Source organism: Rhododendron vialii, chromosome 3a (assembly GCF_030253575.1).
Source record: "Rhododendron vialii isolate Sample 1 chromosome 3a, ASM3025357v1".
Classification (NCBI taxonomy): domain Eukaryota; kingdom Viridiplantae; phylum Streptophyta; class Magnoliopsida; order Ericales; family Ericaceae; genus Rhododendron; species Rhododendron vialii.
Genome location: NC_080559.1, coordinates 24,081,436 through 24,096,596, shown reverse-complemented (window position 1 = coordinate 24,096,596; position 15,161 = coordinate 24,081,436). Strand labels below are relative to the sequence as shown.

The 15,161-nt window shown below is 38.7% G+C and overlaps 2 protein-coding genes across 2 annotated transcripts; one reads left to right on the top strand and one right to left on the bottom strand.

Annotated features, from left to right (window-relative positions):
* The first annotated feature begins 3,476 nt into the window (after positions 1-3,476).
* LOC131320604 (abscisic acid receptor PYL4-like) lies at positions 3,477-4,366 on the top strand. Its single transcript, XM_058351347.1, has one exon. The coding sequence runs from the start codon at positions 3,591-3,593 to the stop codon at positions 4,227-4,229; it is 639 nt and encodes a 212-aa protein (XP_058207330.1). The 5' UTR covers positions 3,477-3,590; the 3' UTR covers positions 4,230-4,366.
* Positions 4,367-6,550: 2,184 nt separating this feature from the next.
* On the bottom strand, positions 6,551-13,322 carry LOC131320603 (protein trichome birefringence-like 33). Its single transcript, XM_058351346.1, has 6 exons — positions 12,973-13,322; positions 12,262-12,478; positions 8,403-8,574; positions 8,101-8,300; positions 7,828-7,986; positions 6,551-7,075 (listed from the first exon to the last, which is right to left on the bottom strand). Exons 1-6 carry the CDS (start codon positions 13,169-13,171, stop codon positions 6,736-6,738), a joined length of 1,287 nt encoding a protein of 428 aa, XP_058207329.1. The 5' UTR covers positions 13,172-13,322; the 3' UTR covers positions 6,551-6,735.
* Between the last annotated feature and the right edge of the window lie 1,839 nt (positions 13,323-15,161).

Genomic DNA, 15,161 nt, shown 5'->3' with positions numbered 1-15,161 from the left:
TTACGGTAGATGATCAATTTTGTTTAATAGGTAGATGATCAATTTCGTTTAATGGACGAGCGCCTCATTTATCTTGTGGCCTCATAAGGCAGTGACAGCATTTGATCAAGCTGTGCATGTGTTCTACTTTCATCCTCACCATGACGGAATAGAGAGAGAGAGAGAGAGTGTGTGTGTGTGTGTGTGTGGGGTGGGGGGGGGGGGGGGGGGGGGGGGGGGGGGAGAACTGAAAACTAGGATTGAACAGCTTGACAGCGAAAATATTGCATACAATTTAGGCATAGGCATGTTGGATTATGTTTCCATAAAATACTACTACCTCCGTCCTATAATATTTGTTTGGTCCGTAAAGAGAGAGAGAGAGAGAGTGGGGGACCGAAAACTAGGATTGAACAGCTTGACAGCGAAAATATTGCATACAATTTAGGCATGTTGGATTGTGTTTCCATAAAATACTACTACCTCCGTCCCATAATATTTGTTCGGTCTGTAAAACGATGAATCAAAAATAGGAGTGATGCATTTCTTTCAAGAAAAAATCCAAACTTTTTTCATACATTAAAAGAACTTGTTGATATCTAGTAAATTGCTAATTAATTTTAGAATTTTCTTGCAAAAATGATATTATTTTTACGTTGCGGACCGAACAAACATTATAGGATGGAGATAGTAATACTTAAAAACGTTAAAAACGTTGTGTTGGTAGAAGCTTCCTCAAACCCACTTTCGCTCTAGTGGGCAATTTGTCGCATACATTTCAGGAAAATGCAAATATACAATTGAAAACTGCCATCCTCTCTCTCTCTCCACATAACTAAGTTATTTTAGTGCAATAATTATGGTCTCCTAAATTAGTCCAAATCGGTTGTGAACCACACATTAGAACTTTTAAAAAATAAGTGACTCGAATTATCAACATGGATAAGATCAAATATTATAACAAGTCTTTTTTTAACTATCGTTAGGAGGAGAACAATAGCAGCGCACATAGATTTCAAATGACACTGATATTTCTCCGACCCACAACAATGCCTCATAAGAAAAGCACAACTAGTAGTCAAATAGGAAGATAGTCAAGTAATTACCGATATTCGATTGAATTGAATTTCTTCGTGATCTCCAAGCGAATCATATGAATGTAATAAGGGCAACATCCTCACCGATTCGGGATTTGGGAGCGTCCTAATGGGTAATCGTCCCACCATTGCTAAGGGGTTCAAGTCAGTGTCAGGATTCTCTTAAAGTGTCCAAAATCCCTGCGGGAACAATTATAGCAGTCCTAGTCGTACGTAAACTATTACTACTACTACTACATCTAAAGAAATTAGAATGGCTACGTCCATTGGACTCATTAAGTGCCAGCTTTAGAGCATCTCCAATAGGCTAAGCAAATCCTCGTTTTATCTATTTTGAATAGAATGAACCCCAAAATCAAGTCCCAACAGCCTCAAGAAAAGGCTCGTCTCTTGCCATATTGCTACAGTACCTCGTCTGGACCAGCGAGATACTGTTCACTCGGGCCAGATTATTTTATCATTTCCTACGTGTTTCTTGCAGCACGTCCGACTGGCTGAATCGGTTTCGGCGACGGCAAAATCGAACTTGGGTTCGGATCGACGGCGGAAACAAGCTCGACGATGGAAAAATCAAACTCCACGACGGCGGCCGCAGCGGCAAAATCGAACTCAATGACTATGGAATCCGCAATCAAACTCGATTTCAGTTTGTAGTTTGTGGTTGAGTTTAATTTGTGGGTCTTCCGATTTCAGTTTGTGTAATTTTGATTTGGTTAGTCAGTTGGGGTTTCCGATTTGGGCGACGGCGGTGCAAAATCGTTGGGTTCCATCTGGGTTTTGCGATTTCAGAGAGAGAGAGAGAGAGAGAGAGAGAGAGAGAGGGAGGGGTATAGCTGGTGGTGGGGAGTGGTGGCTATGGAGTTGTCGGAGATGAGGGATGGTGGAGATGCTATTGGGTAGTAAAAATATTTGATGGCTAGACAAAGTTAAAATGTGCACTTTTTCTAGATAAATTGCTTGGAATTCCATTGAGTCTATTGGGATGCTCTTAAGCCACAATCTAATTCTAGATTCAGTATTTTGGGATGGACGGTTCAGTTTAGACTTTTTGTGGGTTTTTTTGGGCCCACATTAACCATCTGAACCGTCCACATTATAAAACTCATTGAGAGAATCAGTCACATCTAAAATCAAAACTATCGGATACCATTTAGTATGATTTCGAAACACATTTGTCTTGAGATAAATAGTTCAAATGGATTCTGATTCGATGTTGCAATTTTTTTTTCTATTTTTTGTAATAAATGTGTTTCGAAATCTACAATGCAGTATCGAATCAGTCTGATTTTCAAAGAGATTCAATGTTCTCAACAAACTCTAAAATACGATAGGTTCAGATCAATGGCATGAGCCCGAAAAAGCCCACAATTGGACTGGATTGGGCGGTCCATTTCATTCCATAATATAGTATATACCAAGCCGGAGAGGAATACTCCTCCCGAAGTCTAAGGGGCCTAATTCTAAGAGCATCCGCAATGGTAATAATTAAAATCAATAACCAAAATGTGTTACGTTAGCATTTCACTATCCATTTAGTCTATAATAAAACTTAATAACATCTACTTCCACATTGGTTATTTTTGCATCCCTAACAAAAAAAAAATTCCAACAATACACAATGCTCATATGTCAAATCGCAAACGAGTTTCAATCACACACTCGATCACACCAAATTATTCATCTCAATGAGACGATTCAAAAACTGAAAAGCCGGTCGCCGAAAATATTTTCACACGCCCTCACGTGCCACCTAAAGAGGCTGTGCGTGATATCACGCGCGTTTACTCAATTTGGCGCGTTTGGCACGTGATGTGAGTGGATATCACGTGCAACCTCTTTAGGCGGCGCGTGTGGAAGTTTACGGTGACCGGCTTTTTAGTTTTGGAATCGTCTTGTCGAGACGAATAATTTGGTGTGGTCTGGTGCGTGATTGAAACTCTTTTACAAAAAAACTGAATTTGGTTATTGAGTTTTGGTTGTTGATAAAAGATGTTAAGTTTGGTAATAGAATGGATGAAATTTGATTAATTGCTAAAAGATTTGTAACTTTACTTATTACAATGTGAAATATTTTTTAAGTATTGTTATTAAATTTATTTATCCACACCTATTTGCTTATCACAATGTTGATGTCCTAATCAAACTTTGATTTCGTATGCCTATATAATATAAGCACATTCCACGGCATAACACACTTGTTAATCTTGCATACCAATATCGCTAGGTGCCCCAATACCACCCTTTATAACCTTGTTCGCAAGTTGAACAATAACCCTTTTGCAACTTGCAAGACCGCTCTTCAATTGCCCCTACACTCCAACGCCCACCACACACACACACACACACACACACACCCCCCCACCCCCCCCCCCCCCCCCCCGCGCTCTCTCTCTCCGGATATACGTACATCTCTTTGCATATAACTTTAACTTTTCATATAGAGTCGACCTTCTTTTTCAAAGTGGGGAGAGAGAGAGAGAGAGCAAAACACAGAGGAAAGAAGGAAGGAACAAAATGCCTACGTCTCTCAATCACCACAGAACCAACGAAGCCACTTCAAACCATCAAAAACAACCACCACCGCCACCACAACCTCAAACAACATATACATGCCCCCTCCCTCCGTCCCTTTCCCTCCTGAACGACGCCGCCCTCTGCCACACCCACCTGGTGGGGCCCAACCAGTGTTGCTCCGCTCTGGTCCAGCCCATCGCGGCTCCCCTCTCCGCCGTCTGGCCCGTCCTCCGCCGCTTCGACGACCCCTGCGCGTACAAGCACTTCCTCAAGAGCTGCCGCCTCATCGCCGGGGACGGCGGTGTTGGCACCCTCCGGGAGATCCACGTGGTTTCGGGGCTGCCGGCGGCGTCCAGCACCGAGCGCCTCGAGGTGCTCGACGACGAGAGCCACGTCGTCGGGTTCAGCATCGTCGGCGGGGACCACCGCCTCAACAACTACCGGTCCGTCACCAGCCTCCACCGGTCGGCTGGCGGGCTCGGGACGGTTGTCGTCGAGTCATACGTCGTCGACGTACCGCCTGGTAACACGAAGGAAGAAACCTGCGGGTTTGTGGACACCATCGTTCGGTGCAACTTGCAGTCACTGGCTCAGTTAACGGAGAACTTGGGCCCGAAGAAACCTTTAGTCCTTACATGATTGTGAATAGTTTCTTGGATCGTGTTGTTTTCCAGTTCATCTCAGAAATTTATGATTCAAATCGATAATTATTTTAGACAAATTATTTATCGATGCCAATTAGTACGTAATCAAAACTACTTTTATCTTGGTATGAATGAGTTTGATGTTAGCAATTTTTTGTTGGTGGGCTTACGTAAATTATAAAATTAAACATTCGATATTGTCGAATGATCGAGGTTTGAATAGTGTCGGTATTACACATAAAGTTGTGATCGTTTAATAATGCGACCGGATAATTGACAAGTCTCTATTACACGGGGTCATATTACATGCATGATTCCATCTATTATGATGGACTATGATGGCATCAGGCTTGTAAATATGTGGTTAAGGTCACCACTTTAAACCTTAGCCTTTTTTCTCATAGCATCTCATCGTGTGTGAGACTAAGGTCAAGATCACAAGAAAGACTTTGAAGGTAGAAGACGAACAACCACGAGAAGGTTTTCATCCTATATGGCAATCAACATGTACGTTACATGTCACTAACCATATGATGCCATAGATAAACCAGAAAAACAAACATTCCGGCCAATTAATTAATTAGGGCATTGCACGGTTGCTAGCTACTTATCAAAGTATAATTGGAAAAAGATATTAGTAATTAATTAATAGCAGCAAGTTGTTGTGACACAGGAGGAATCAAACAGCTGCTCCCAACTTGACTCTGCTGGTAAAACTCATGCAACTTGCCCTACAAACAAATGCAAGTTGTCTCTATTTATTTCCCTTTCAATTCCCACCCTTTTCAATTGTCTCTGTTTATTTTTATTTTATTTAGCGATAATGTCAAAATTATTTTTTTAAATGTTAAAATTACAGTACATAAAAATTTTGTACACTGCACATGATACAAGTCTTTTGTACACTAGAGTCTTAGAACCAACAAAAACAGTTTTGGTCTTTTCCGTGTAATTATGTTGCTGTTGTGGAAAGACGCATGAAAATATTGAATTGAATTCCCAAGTTGGCCGGCCTGGACAAGGAGGATCGATGCAAGTGGGGCATGCAAGCAGGAAGGCTTTTTCTCGATCCTCTCCCCACTCAACCAATCGCTTCGCAAGACGCCATTTCTGAAAATCTCCTAACACGCCCTTTCAACAGCACTGAATAGTATAAGATTTTACTGAATAGGATTTTTTGAATTACCCAAACACCCGAACAAGAGTTTTTAATTTCTTTTCTTTATTATCGGCAAGAGAAGGATTTAATAAAACTCGGAAGGGGTACATCGAGAAGGAGGGCAAATGCATTACATCCCTCCTGCAATACCCGAACAAGAGTTCGTGGATTGCATTACTATTAAATTCTAGCTAGTTCTAGGTCCATAGGAGTATTAGGTTCTTAATAATACTCCCCTTATTCCACTTTGATTGTACTCTTTTTGATGTGCCAAATTATTTGTTCAATTTCAAGTTGATTGATTGGTATATAAGTTTAGTCAATATTGCCCTTTATCTTTGAGTAAAAAAAATTATGCATTGGAGAATATATACACTCATTTAATGCTAAAAAAGTGAAGGGCATTTTTGACAGGGAATTAATATTTACTCCCTTTTTTGTAATCCATACTCCCTTTTTTTTGCCTTTTAGCAAAAAAAAAAACACACTTTCAATTCAAAAAAATAAAAAAGGGAGTATAGATAACAAAAAATGGAATGTGGATATCAATTCCTTTGAAAAATCAAGCTTTTCAATAGCAATTATTGTGTTCCTTAAAAAGTTAAGAGTCCTTTTTTTTTTATAACCGGATATCGGAGCGAGTAGTTCTAGGACCACACCCAAATACACACCCAAATACACACCTACACACACAAATGTGTGGGCCCCACACACACTAGAGTGTCTAGTGTGTGTGGGTGTGCATTTGGATGTGTAAAAAGGGTGTGGTTGTAGAATTATTGTATCGGAGCAGTTGAGCCAACTTGCTCGCATCCCAACTACTTTTATCATCCCAACTTGCATATGATAACATGAACACTTATTAAAGTGGTAGAAATTGTCAGAAATTGTGCTCATGTTTCATTGGGTGGTTTTAACAGGATCTGGGCCTCTCTATTTTTCGGCCCAATGTTGGGCCTAAATTAGACTTACCTCTCCTGGCCAATGGGCTATGTGCATAGTAAGTTAAGGTAGCTAGGCTCCTCCTTGGGCCGAATTATGTTTGATTTTAACCATGATTTTCTAATTTTAAATTACTTTCATCAAGATGATTAAAAAACGATAAAAAAAAAAAAAGGTAAAACTAATAAATTTAAAAATAAGACGAAACAAAATAATTTTGTTTAAAACTGTTTAGTCATATTTCTTTCATTTTTTGTACCATTCACTGTGTCATTTCTTTTTCTCCTCTCTTTCGGTATTTCCTCCCTATCTCGAATCAATTACTTGAAATACGGAAGAAACAAAAGAAACAGAAGTTGGAGACTAATTACAAGAAACTTTTATCAAAATTCATGTCCAATCACGGATAAAAAAGCTTGGCAAAAAGAAGCTCGTTCCACGTGTCCTGAAGCCCGGGCAAGCACCAATGAACACAATCAGCGTAGCTCACGGGATTGGCTATCTGCTCCGGGGTTAACGGGCTCCACTGTTTCTTGTAAATAGAGGTGTGGGCGTCTTTACGATAGTTGGAGAGTTGTGTGATGTTGAGGAACGTAACGGGAAAACTTGACTCACTGAATACTTGTCCGATTACTTGCATTATGCTTTTTCTCGAGTCGGATCCCCAGTACGACGGGTCTTGGATCATTGTTGTTTGGTTGTAACAATTTCCGCCGGGTTCTCCTCCCCACTCTATGCTCCTGCAGCCAAACAGAACATGGTGTTTGTATGCTCAATCAGTCAATCATCCAGCAGAAGTTTCAAGATACGGAGCAAATATTACTACTTGCTGGTATCGAATTTAATCTTCTATGGCGCCCTAACTTCTGCAAGATTCACAACAACAATCTATACGAGCGGATTACTCAAACAAAATTTCCCATAAAGAATTTTTATGTTTCTGTGATGTTTTCATCTCGACTTATAAAAACAATCGCAATTTGTGCAATTGTACCTCATGGTTGTTGAATACTGTTATTTTGGCCGAAAAGTCTGACCAAAACAAAGTAATGTTGTGGTTCAAATTGGGCTAGCTCCAGCGGACATCACTTAATCACCATCCAACGGCGATTGAACACATCGGTCTCTTTCAGATGAAAATCCTTGTCGTCGTCTTTGTGCATGCTTAAGAAGTATCGTAGCCATGTGATCATTCAGTATTTAACTGCTATTCGGTCTAGTGACACAATCTCATTGTACTTTGTTCCAGCGGAAAATTTGAGCAGGGTTTGAGGATTCAACAAGATAAACCATCCCTTTGAGTGGTTAAAATAACAGACTCCATTATCTTAGATGTACCTGATAACGCGGCTTTGAATTGTAGTACCGGGACCAAATTTAAAAAATGATAGGGACCAAATTGAGGCAGGGAAAACGACAGGGGCGCTGCCGTTACAGTTTTCCTTCTTCTTCTTCTGTTTTTTTTTTCTAAGTTAGTCAAATTAGTACTTACTTATGATGGGATGGTGACATGCTGGTGAAGAAGACCCTTGTTTTCTTAGGATCCATATTCTTCCTAACCCATCTCAACATGCTCTTCATTCCCATCCGATACGCATCCTCTGTCGATAGCTCCACTATGTCTTTCACTTCATCATCGAAAGACCCTTGCCTGTTGAACATGATGATCATAAGTCCCAATGAGAGACCTTCCCGTGCAAAATGAGTAAGAAAACAACAAAATGAACCAAGAACTTGTTCGACGAGAGGATCAAGAAGTACTTACAAGATCTTGAACTTGATCCCAGTCATCCACCAGAGATAGGTGTTGAACACCACAATATCGGCTCCTTTCCAGTGTCGTCCATGTTTGTTTATCGAACCTCTCCGGACGATCCTATCGGATATCCTGTGGATGACTGCGTCGTCCGAGTTTGATTCGAGAAGAAATGGTGCCCAGTAGAACTCAATCGTTGCGTTGTAATCCTAAACACATGCACACACAACATGAAATAGAGTACTCAAGGCGGTTTTACGTATTCAAACGTACGTTGTCATGGGTTTGGTGAAAATTCTAGGTAATGTTACCTTGGCTCTGAAAATGGTGAGTGAACCGTTAGTTTCCATAGATTTGGCTTCTTCGGGGATGAGTCCATGGAGAAGACAAACCAAGGAAACGTATTGACCGCGGTTTAGAGAGTCGCCTACAAACATCATCCTCTTCCCCCGGAGTGTTTCGAGCATTAATGTTGCGTTGAAACTGCATGCGTCATTCGATATTAGTGAACACTAGCTAGGAGTAGATCAAGAAGATCATGCAAAGCTGTGGAAATTAAGGAGATTTTGTATGCTCTAAACTTCCAAAGTCCTCTACATTGTGATACTATCAATCATTTGTGAATAAACTTAACAAGTGATCAGTCATGCTTTCTTTCAAGCACCCTTCTTTAAGCCTGCAGTTCTTCCCTTATTTGGTTTTTGAAAGAATGGAAAAAAGAACTAGATTCTTTGCTCCAAACATTTTACCAAAGAGTATGGCTTATTCATGCACGGAGCCGTCATAGAGAGATAATTTACGAAGCCGCTTGATCTCAACTGTCCATTTCGGCATTAGACGGTACGGATTTTAATGAAATTTTTTTGGGAAAAAGTTTAGGGCAAAGTCCACTTTCACCCTCTTTGGTTATCGCCATGTACGAATACCCCCCTCATTGTTGAAAACTGACCACATAACCTATCTGTGGTTTTGAAAATGTGCGAATACACCCCCTGCCATCATGTTTTTCATCCATATTAACGGATGTGTATCTCACACTCCTCTAGAATGTAATTTGAGTCGTTCATAATATATTAAATAAAGAATAGAGTATTTCTGTAAAAAAATCATCTCGATCATGCATCAATAACCCAGTGATATAATTTTTAGTAAATTCGAATTTGAAATTTTAATTTCATAACAAAATCGATTCAACCATGAGCTTTTCATTTTTTGATTGACTTGAATTTTGGCATAGATGTAGTACTCGTCAAAATTTATAATATCAACGATTTGGATTCAATTTTTGGTATAGGGGATGATGTGGTTAGATTTGAAAAAGATGAAGAATCAAGGGACACAATGAAAGTATATCGGTCTTTTAATATTATGTCCGTTAATATGGATGGAAAACATGACGGTAGGGGGTCTATCCGCACATTTTCAAAACCACATGTAGGTCATGTGGTCAGTTTTGAATCATGAGGGGGGTATCCGCACATGCCGATAATCACAGGGGTGAAAGTGGACTTTGCCCAAAAGTTTAACTCTTCCTTGAAAAAGTTTCATTAAAATCCGAACCGTCCAATATACTTTGAATGAATGTGATTCATCACCATAAACCACCATTCATAGAAGCTTCGTGAAATAATTTTTCTCTCTGCCAAAAGCAAAAGTTGAACAATGGTAGTTAGATAGAACCAGGACCCAACCTGTATTAGGTTAAAAGCGGCTGGAAGTTGCATGTGAAATTGAGATTGGAGTGGAAGCAAAGTCAGCCTGTCTACTGAACATTATTAATAGTATTCTCTTAACAAACGTAATTAGCATTTAAAAGTTTAATGAACATAATGTATCAATTTATCTGGCAAAGAAATACAATTAATATTGCTAATTTTTGCGGTTGGTACGATACACCAATAATTCTACCACAACCACACCATATGCTATTAGGGGTACAAATTAATTAATGGAGATAGATTCTCAGCAGTTCCCTCATGGGTACTATGCGGTATAGTTGATCTTTTGTGGGCTCATATAGGGTTTACGTTAATAATCAGAACCGTTCATTATGTAGAACTTGTTGAAGACTTTAATCTGCCAAAAATTATGTTAATCATAGACCGATTAGGATCCTACCGAGAAGCATTTATATATTTATAAAAAAGAGTTTGATGGGTTCAATTAAGCGTGGCTAAACCCATTTTTAAGAAGACAGATGTCTTCCAATAAGATATTGATCGATAGTTGATTAACATCTTGAGCTCTACATAATGAACGATCCCCATTATTGACAAAAACCCTTTATGAGGAGTGTGAGGACCCATCTCCTTAATTATTCTGCTTTACAGTATTCCAAGTGTTTAAAAATTTTCTTTGTTTGGGATTGTTTTCCCTTTACAACCAAACATGCACCAATAGTACTCAGGACTCCGTGTAGCAGTTGAACCACCATGACTTCTTTTTAAAAGTTACTGGAGTATAATATTTTGATTCCAGCTGGCCAATTATGTGAATAGAAAGAAATCAATAGTGATACAAAATAATCAAATGTGTTTAGAATATATATAAATAATCTATGTATTATCTTCATATATATATTGACAGAAGTGGCGGAGGAAAATAATTGTCATTTTGGTATGTTCGCCCTTTCAAATCTCACATTATTATTTTTAGAATCGGAAAAAATCTTGGAGAGACAAATGAAACAAAATACCGGTGACAAATCATACTTAGGCAAATTAATCTTTGTGGTGGCAAATATTTTTTTTTCCCCAATAATGTGTTGTATGTAAAGTCTAGTACTACGTACTATGACAATAAGTTTTTAGAAAGTTTTTTTTGGAGAGTTCATTATAACTTGATTTGCCAATGTATCTACAGTTATCGTCGCAATCTTTTGTTAATTGCAAAGATAAGATTGCAAACCATACCCCAACTACAGCGTCCCCGTATCTGCGAGTTTGAGCTTCAAATGGAGCAGTTAGGATTGATCCCTATTCTTTTCTTCTCCTTCTTGTTCATGTACCGTGGTTCCGGGGACCTTTAAAAAAACTTCTTAAAAAACCTTCCAAATCTTAATCTCATAATTCTCGATCAAATTTTGATGATTCGAGTCGCTCAATGTGTTCAGAACGTGATTTTAAGGGTGCCTGCGAGAAATTGGCAAAAAAAATAACCGGGAATAGCTTGATTTGAGCAGTTTTTTATTGAACCATTCAATAAAATTCAATAAAAAACTGTTTGAATGGAGCCATTCCAAGTCATTTTTTTTGCTGATTTCTTGAGGTTACCCTTAAAATCACGTTCTGATTACATTAAACGACTCGTATCATCAAAATTCGATCAAAAACTTGGGGAGGTTTTTTTAAAGGTCCCCGGAACCGCCCGGCTTATATATATACAGAAATGCTACTGGTACAGCGGCTGCTGTACAGCAGCCGCGTACAGATCACTTTTGTGCCCATCTCGGGTCCCGCAAAGATGATCGGAGCCACTCATTTTGTTCAAAATACTTCTTTTAGGGTCCCCGTAAAAAATCACCTCAATCCGATATCGGAAAGGGTGTTTACGAATCATCCAACTTTGCTTTAAAATTTATCCGCCGCTGTACCAGTAGCAGCGTCCATATATATATATATACATATATATATATATATATACATATACGAGTCCCCTTCTTATGAGGGATCCCCTACTTAGCTTAAGTGCGGACCTCATAGATTCCAATCGAATTTCGATGATCCGAACCGCTCAATGTGATCAGAACGTGATTTTATGGGTTGTAGCGAGAAATCGTCAAAAAAAATGGTCGGGAAGGGCTTCATCCGAACAGTTTTTTATTGAACGGTTCAAACAAAAACTGCTCAAATCAAGCCCTTTCCGGTCATTTTTTTTGCCAATTTCTTGCGGGTACCCTCAAAATCACGTTCTGATCACATTGAGCGGCTCGGATCATCGAAATTCAATCGGTAAATGAGAGAAATGAGGAGGTCCGCACTTAAGGAGCCTATTTAAGGTCCTCACAGGAAGCTCACTGTATACATACATATATATATATATATATACATATATACATATATATATATATATTGATAATTTAGGCTCTAAGTAAAGTTCTTTCAATCTTACTGAAAAAAAATAAGAAATCACATGAATTTTTTTTCGAAGTAATAGAAGCCACTAACGAACCTTGGAAGGGAACAACCGTGAGGCTGCCATCGCCAGAACTGATAGTCCTTCTCCGGCCGGCCGTGTTCTTGACATGTCAGCTGCGGCTGTATGTACGGACACTCCGATTCCTCGTACAACGGCCGATTCTCTTTGTCCCATACCCACCTCCCGTCAAACACGTCGCACGCTTCCGGGGTCCCGCCAACCGAAAACGGCAACTTCACTCTCTTCTTCGCTATTCCCAATAGCACATATAATAAAACCATCTCGGTTAATTTTGCGTACACAATCTTCGTACAGTACAGAATGATGCAACTGAATTGTAGGTAAGTGCACCTTTTGTTGTCGGTTTTTGGGTTCCGTTCAATTGTCAAGAATATTGGTTTTTGGGCTCCATTCAATTGTCAGGAATATTGTTGAAGAAATAAATTTTCAGGAAAAGAAAAATGAAATTTATTTTTCCGTATATATTCTCTTAATAAGAAATCTTACTGAAAAACTAAAATTCTTTCTTTTTGGAAAGACCTATTTTGCAAGATGGAGTAGTATTTTCTAGTGGAAAATGTTAAATTGATCTACGACTTTCTTAATAACTGAACACACACACAGAAAGTTGATTTTCTCGTCCTTTCAATGCAACTGAACGGCCCTAAATTAACTAATTCTTAATTTTCCAGAAAAGTAGTAAGCTAGGAGTATAATAAAATGTGATAAATAAGTGTAACTTACGGGGAGTACTTCTTCTGATGAGTCGGTCGGAGTCGTCGAGCCGGTTAAAGATGCAGCCGAAGTCTTCGGTGTAGAGGATGGCGACAAAGACGATGAAGGCGAACAAGGTGAAGAAGTAGTAAGGGGAGAGACGAGCTCTTCTGAGGAGAGAGGAGGACGCAGCAGCAGGTGAAGAGGAAGAAGAGAGCGGTGTCTTCATCTGTTCTGTGCTGGAAAATACTAGTAGTAGTATTTTTTGTGTTTCTGTTTTTTCATGAAAACATTACGGGAGCCGTTGTAAACATGTGTTGCTCTGTGGTAGGTTAAATACAAGGTCCAATACTGGTCGGGCAATTGTCAGATGAGAATTTAGTATAGAAAAAATCAATGAAACAAAAAGCATTTCGATGACTTTTAACTAATTACCCCGGCCTGTAGAGTAATTGATTGGACCAAAGTAAAAAGATCGAAAAGTCTACGCCCCTCTCGATCTACCGCTCCGCCATAGCTCTCACAAATTCATCGTTCAATTTTAAAAAACTAAAACTCTTCCAGGTAAGAGTTAAACTTTCCTGTAAGATTTTTTAAAAAATCTGAACTATTGATTGCGAAGACGGACGATAAAATACTGAACGATGAACGTAGCACTGAAGATCTAACTGACCTTCATGGGATTGATGAGGATGATTTGTTGATTAAGTTGGGATTAATGTTCAACTGGAATAACCCAGGGAGTTCGGTCAAGTGACCATGAAAAAGTAATAAATGTTTGTTCTCCACGAGGTCGTATGTTTGAATTTTTCGAAAACCAAATAATCCAAAGTCCAAACATAGGAGCCACCAGATGATACGTCCGGTCGTTAACTTCAAGACCACGTAATTAGTCAAAGTACATACAAACTAGTCCAGAAATTCGACTACTAATGTTTTTTTTTTTTATAAAAGAAACGCATTATTTTTAAAGTCATTGATTTATGAACCGGACAAATATTTTGTGACAGAGATAGTACGGATTAGTGGTACCCAGCACTAATCATGCACCGATTTCTATGACCTTCTATTGTGGGTCAATCACACCAAGTTAGGTAGTATCAGATAGCAAATATTGTTGGGAAAAAAAGATGCTTCCTTCGGCCCTAAATAAATGTCTGGCGTGCAAATTTAGGCCTTTAAAAATATAGATTTATTTTGTTAAAAAAATCAATTTTTTTTCACAAATGAATAGATAGCAATGAATTCTATTAGATTGTGAAAAAAAATTAAATTTTTTAACAAAAAACATCTATCTTTTGCAAGGCCTAAATTTGCGCGCCGAACACTTATTTAGGGACGGAGGGAGTAGCAAATATTATATCTTCATGTTTTCAAATTTCTAATACTACTGTATTTAGGAACGAGCTTGTACAAACTTGGACTTGAACTTTAATGGGTTTGAAATCTTGTGAAAGTTGAATTGTTTATCTTCTAAGTAAAAATAATGCAAATAATTTACGTTTTCTTACAATAAAAAATAAAAAATTACTGGTGTATATGGCTCCAAATGGCACATCCCTCGTTGATGCAGTGCTCACAGATCACACGACAATCAAATGTAGTCATCATAAAATGTCAGAAATTGAACGAAATTCCTAGTAGTATATTAGACCAAAACAAATTTCTGGAGTCAACATGAATTTACCATTTAGCCCCCTTGGCAAGCCAACACAGGCATAAAAAAACAGTTTGAGCCCAGCCCGGACCAATTAACACTCATGAAAGTGCAGCGCAGTGGGTTTATTATTATAATTTGGCTGGCGTGATTATTTTGCCCAGACCAATTACTACTGTATGTCGCTTGGCTTCTAAGGCAAGGGTGGTCGTGAAAGATGGGAAATCATTGTCATCACTTTTGTCAGCAAACATAATTATTATTTCGAACTGTACAGAAGAAGTGAAGGATTAACGATTAATTTAAAGGGGTTTAGGTAGGTAGATCTGTGATGGATATAGACATTTATTAGTCCTATTCCTTAATGGAGTAACCAGAATAATGGAGCAGTTGATAATCAGGCGACTCACCATCTTTTAACCCTCCTCCAGTCTGCAAATATGGTTCACTTGGAAGAGATGAGGAGTTTTCGGATCAGAAAATAAAGTACTTTCGTCCATAGTTTTTGAAATATCTTTGCACCAAATTACGCAAGTATCTATTTAGTTTTTTGAATTTGTGT

Excerpts from the sequence above, each read along its gene's own strand:
- LOC131320604 (XM_058351347.1), top strand. The coding sequence starts at position 3,591 with ATGCCTACGTCTCTCAATCACCACAGAACCAACGAAGCCACTTCAAAC.
- LOC131320603 (XM_058351346.1), bottom strand. The coding sequence starts at position 13,171 with ATGAAGACACCGCTCTCTTCTTCCTCTTCACCTGCTGCTGCGTCCTCC. Across the intron at positions 12,479-12,972 it reads CATCAGAAGAAGTACTCCCC|CGAAGAAGAGAGTGAAGTTG; the intron begins GTAAGTTACACT and ends TATTGGGAATAG. Across the intron at positions 8,575-12,261 it reads CACGGTTGTTCCCTTCCAAG|TTTCAACGCAACATTAATGC; the intron begins GTTCGTTAGTGG and ends TGACGCATGCAG.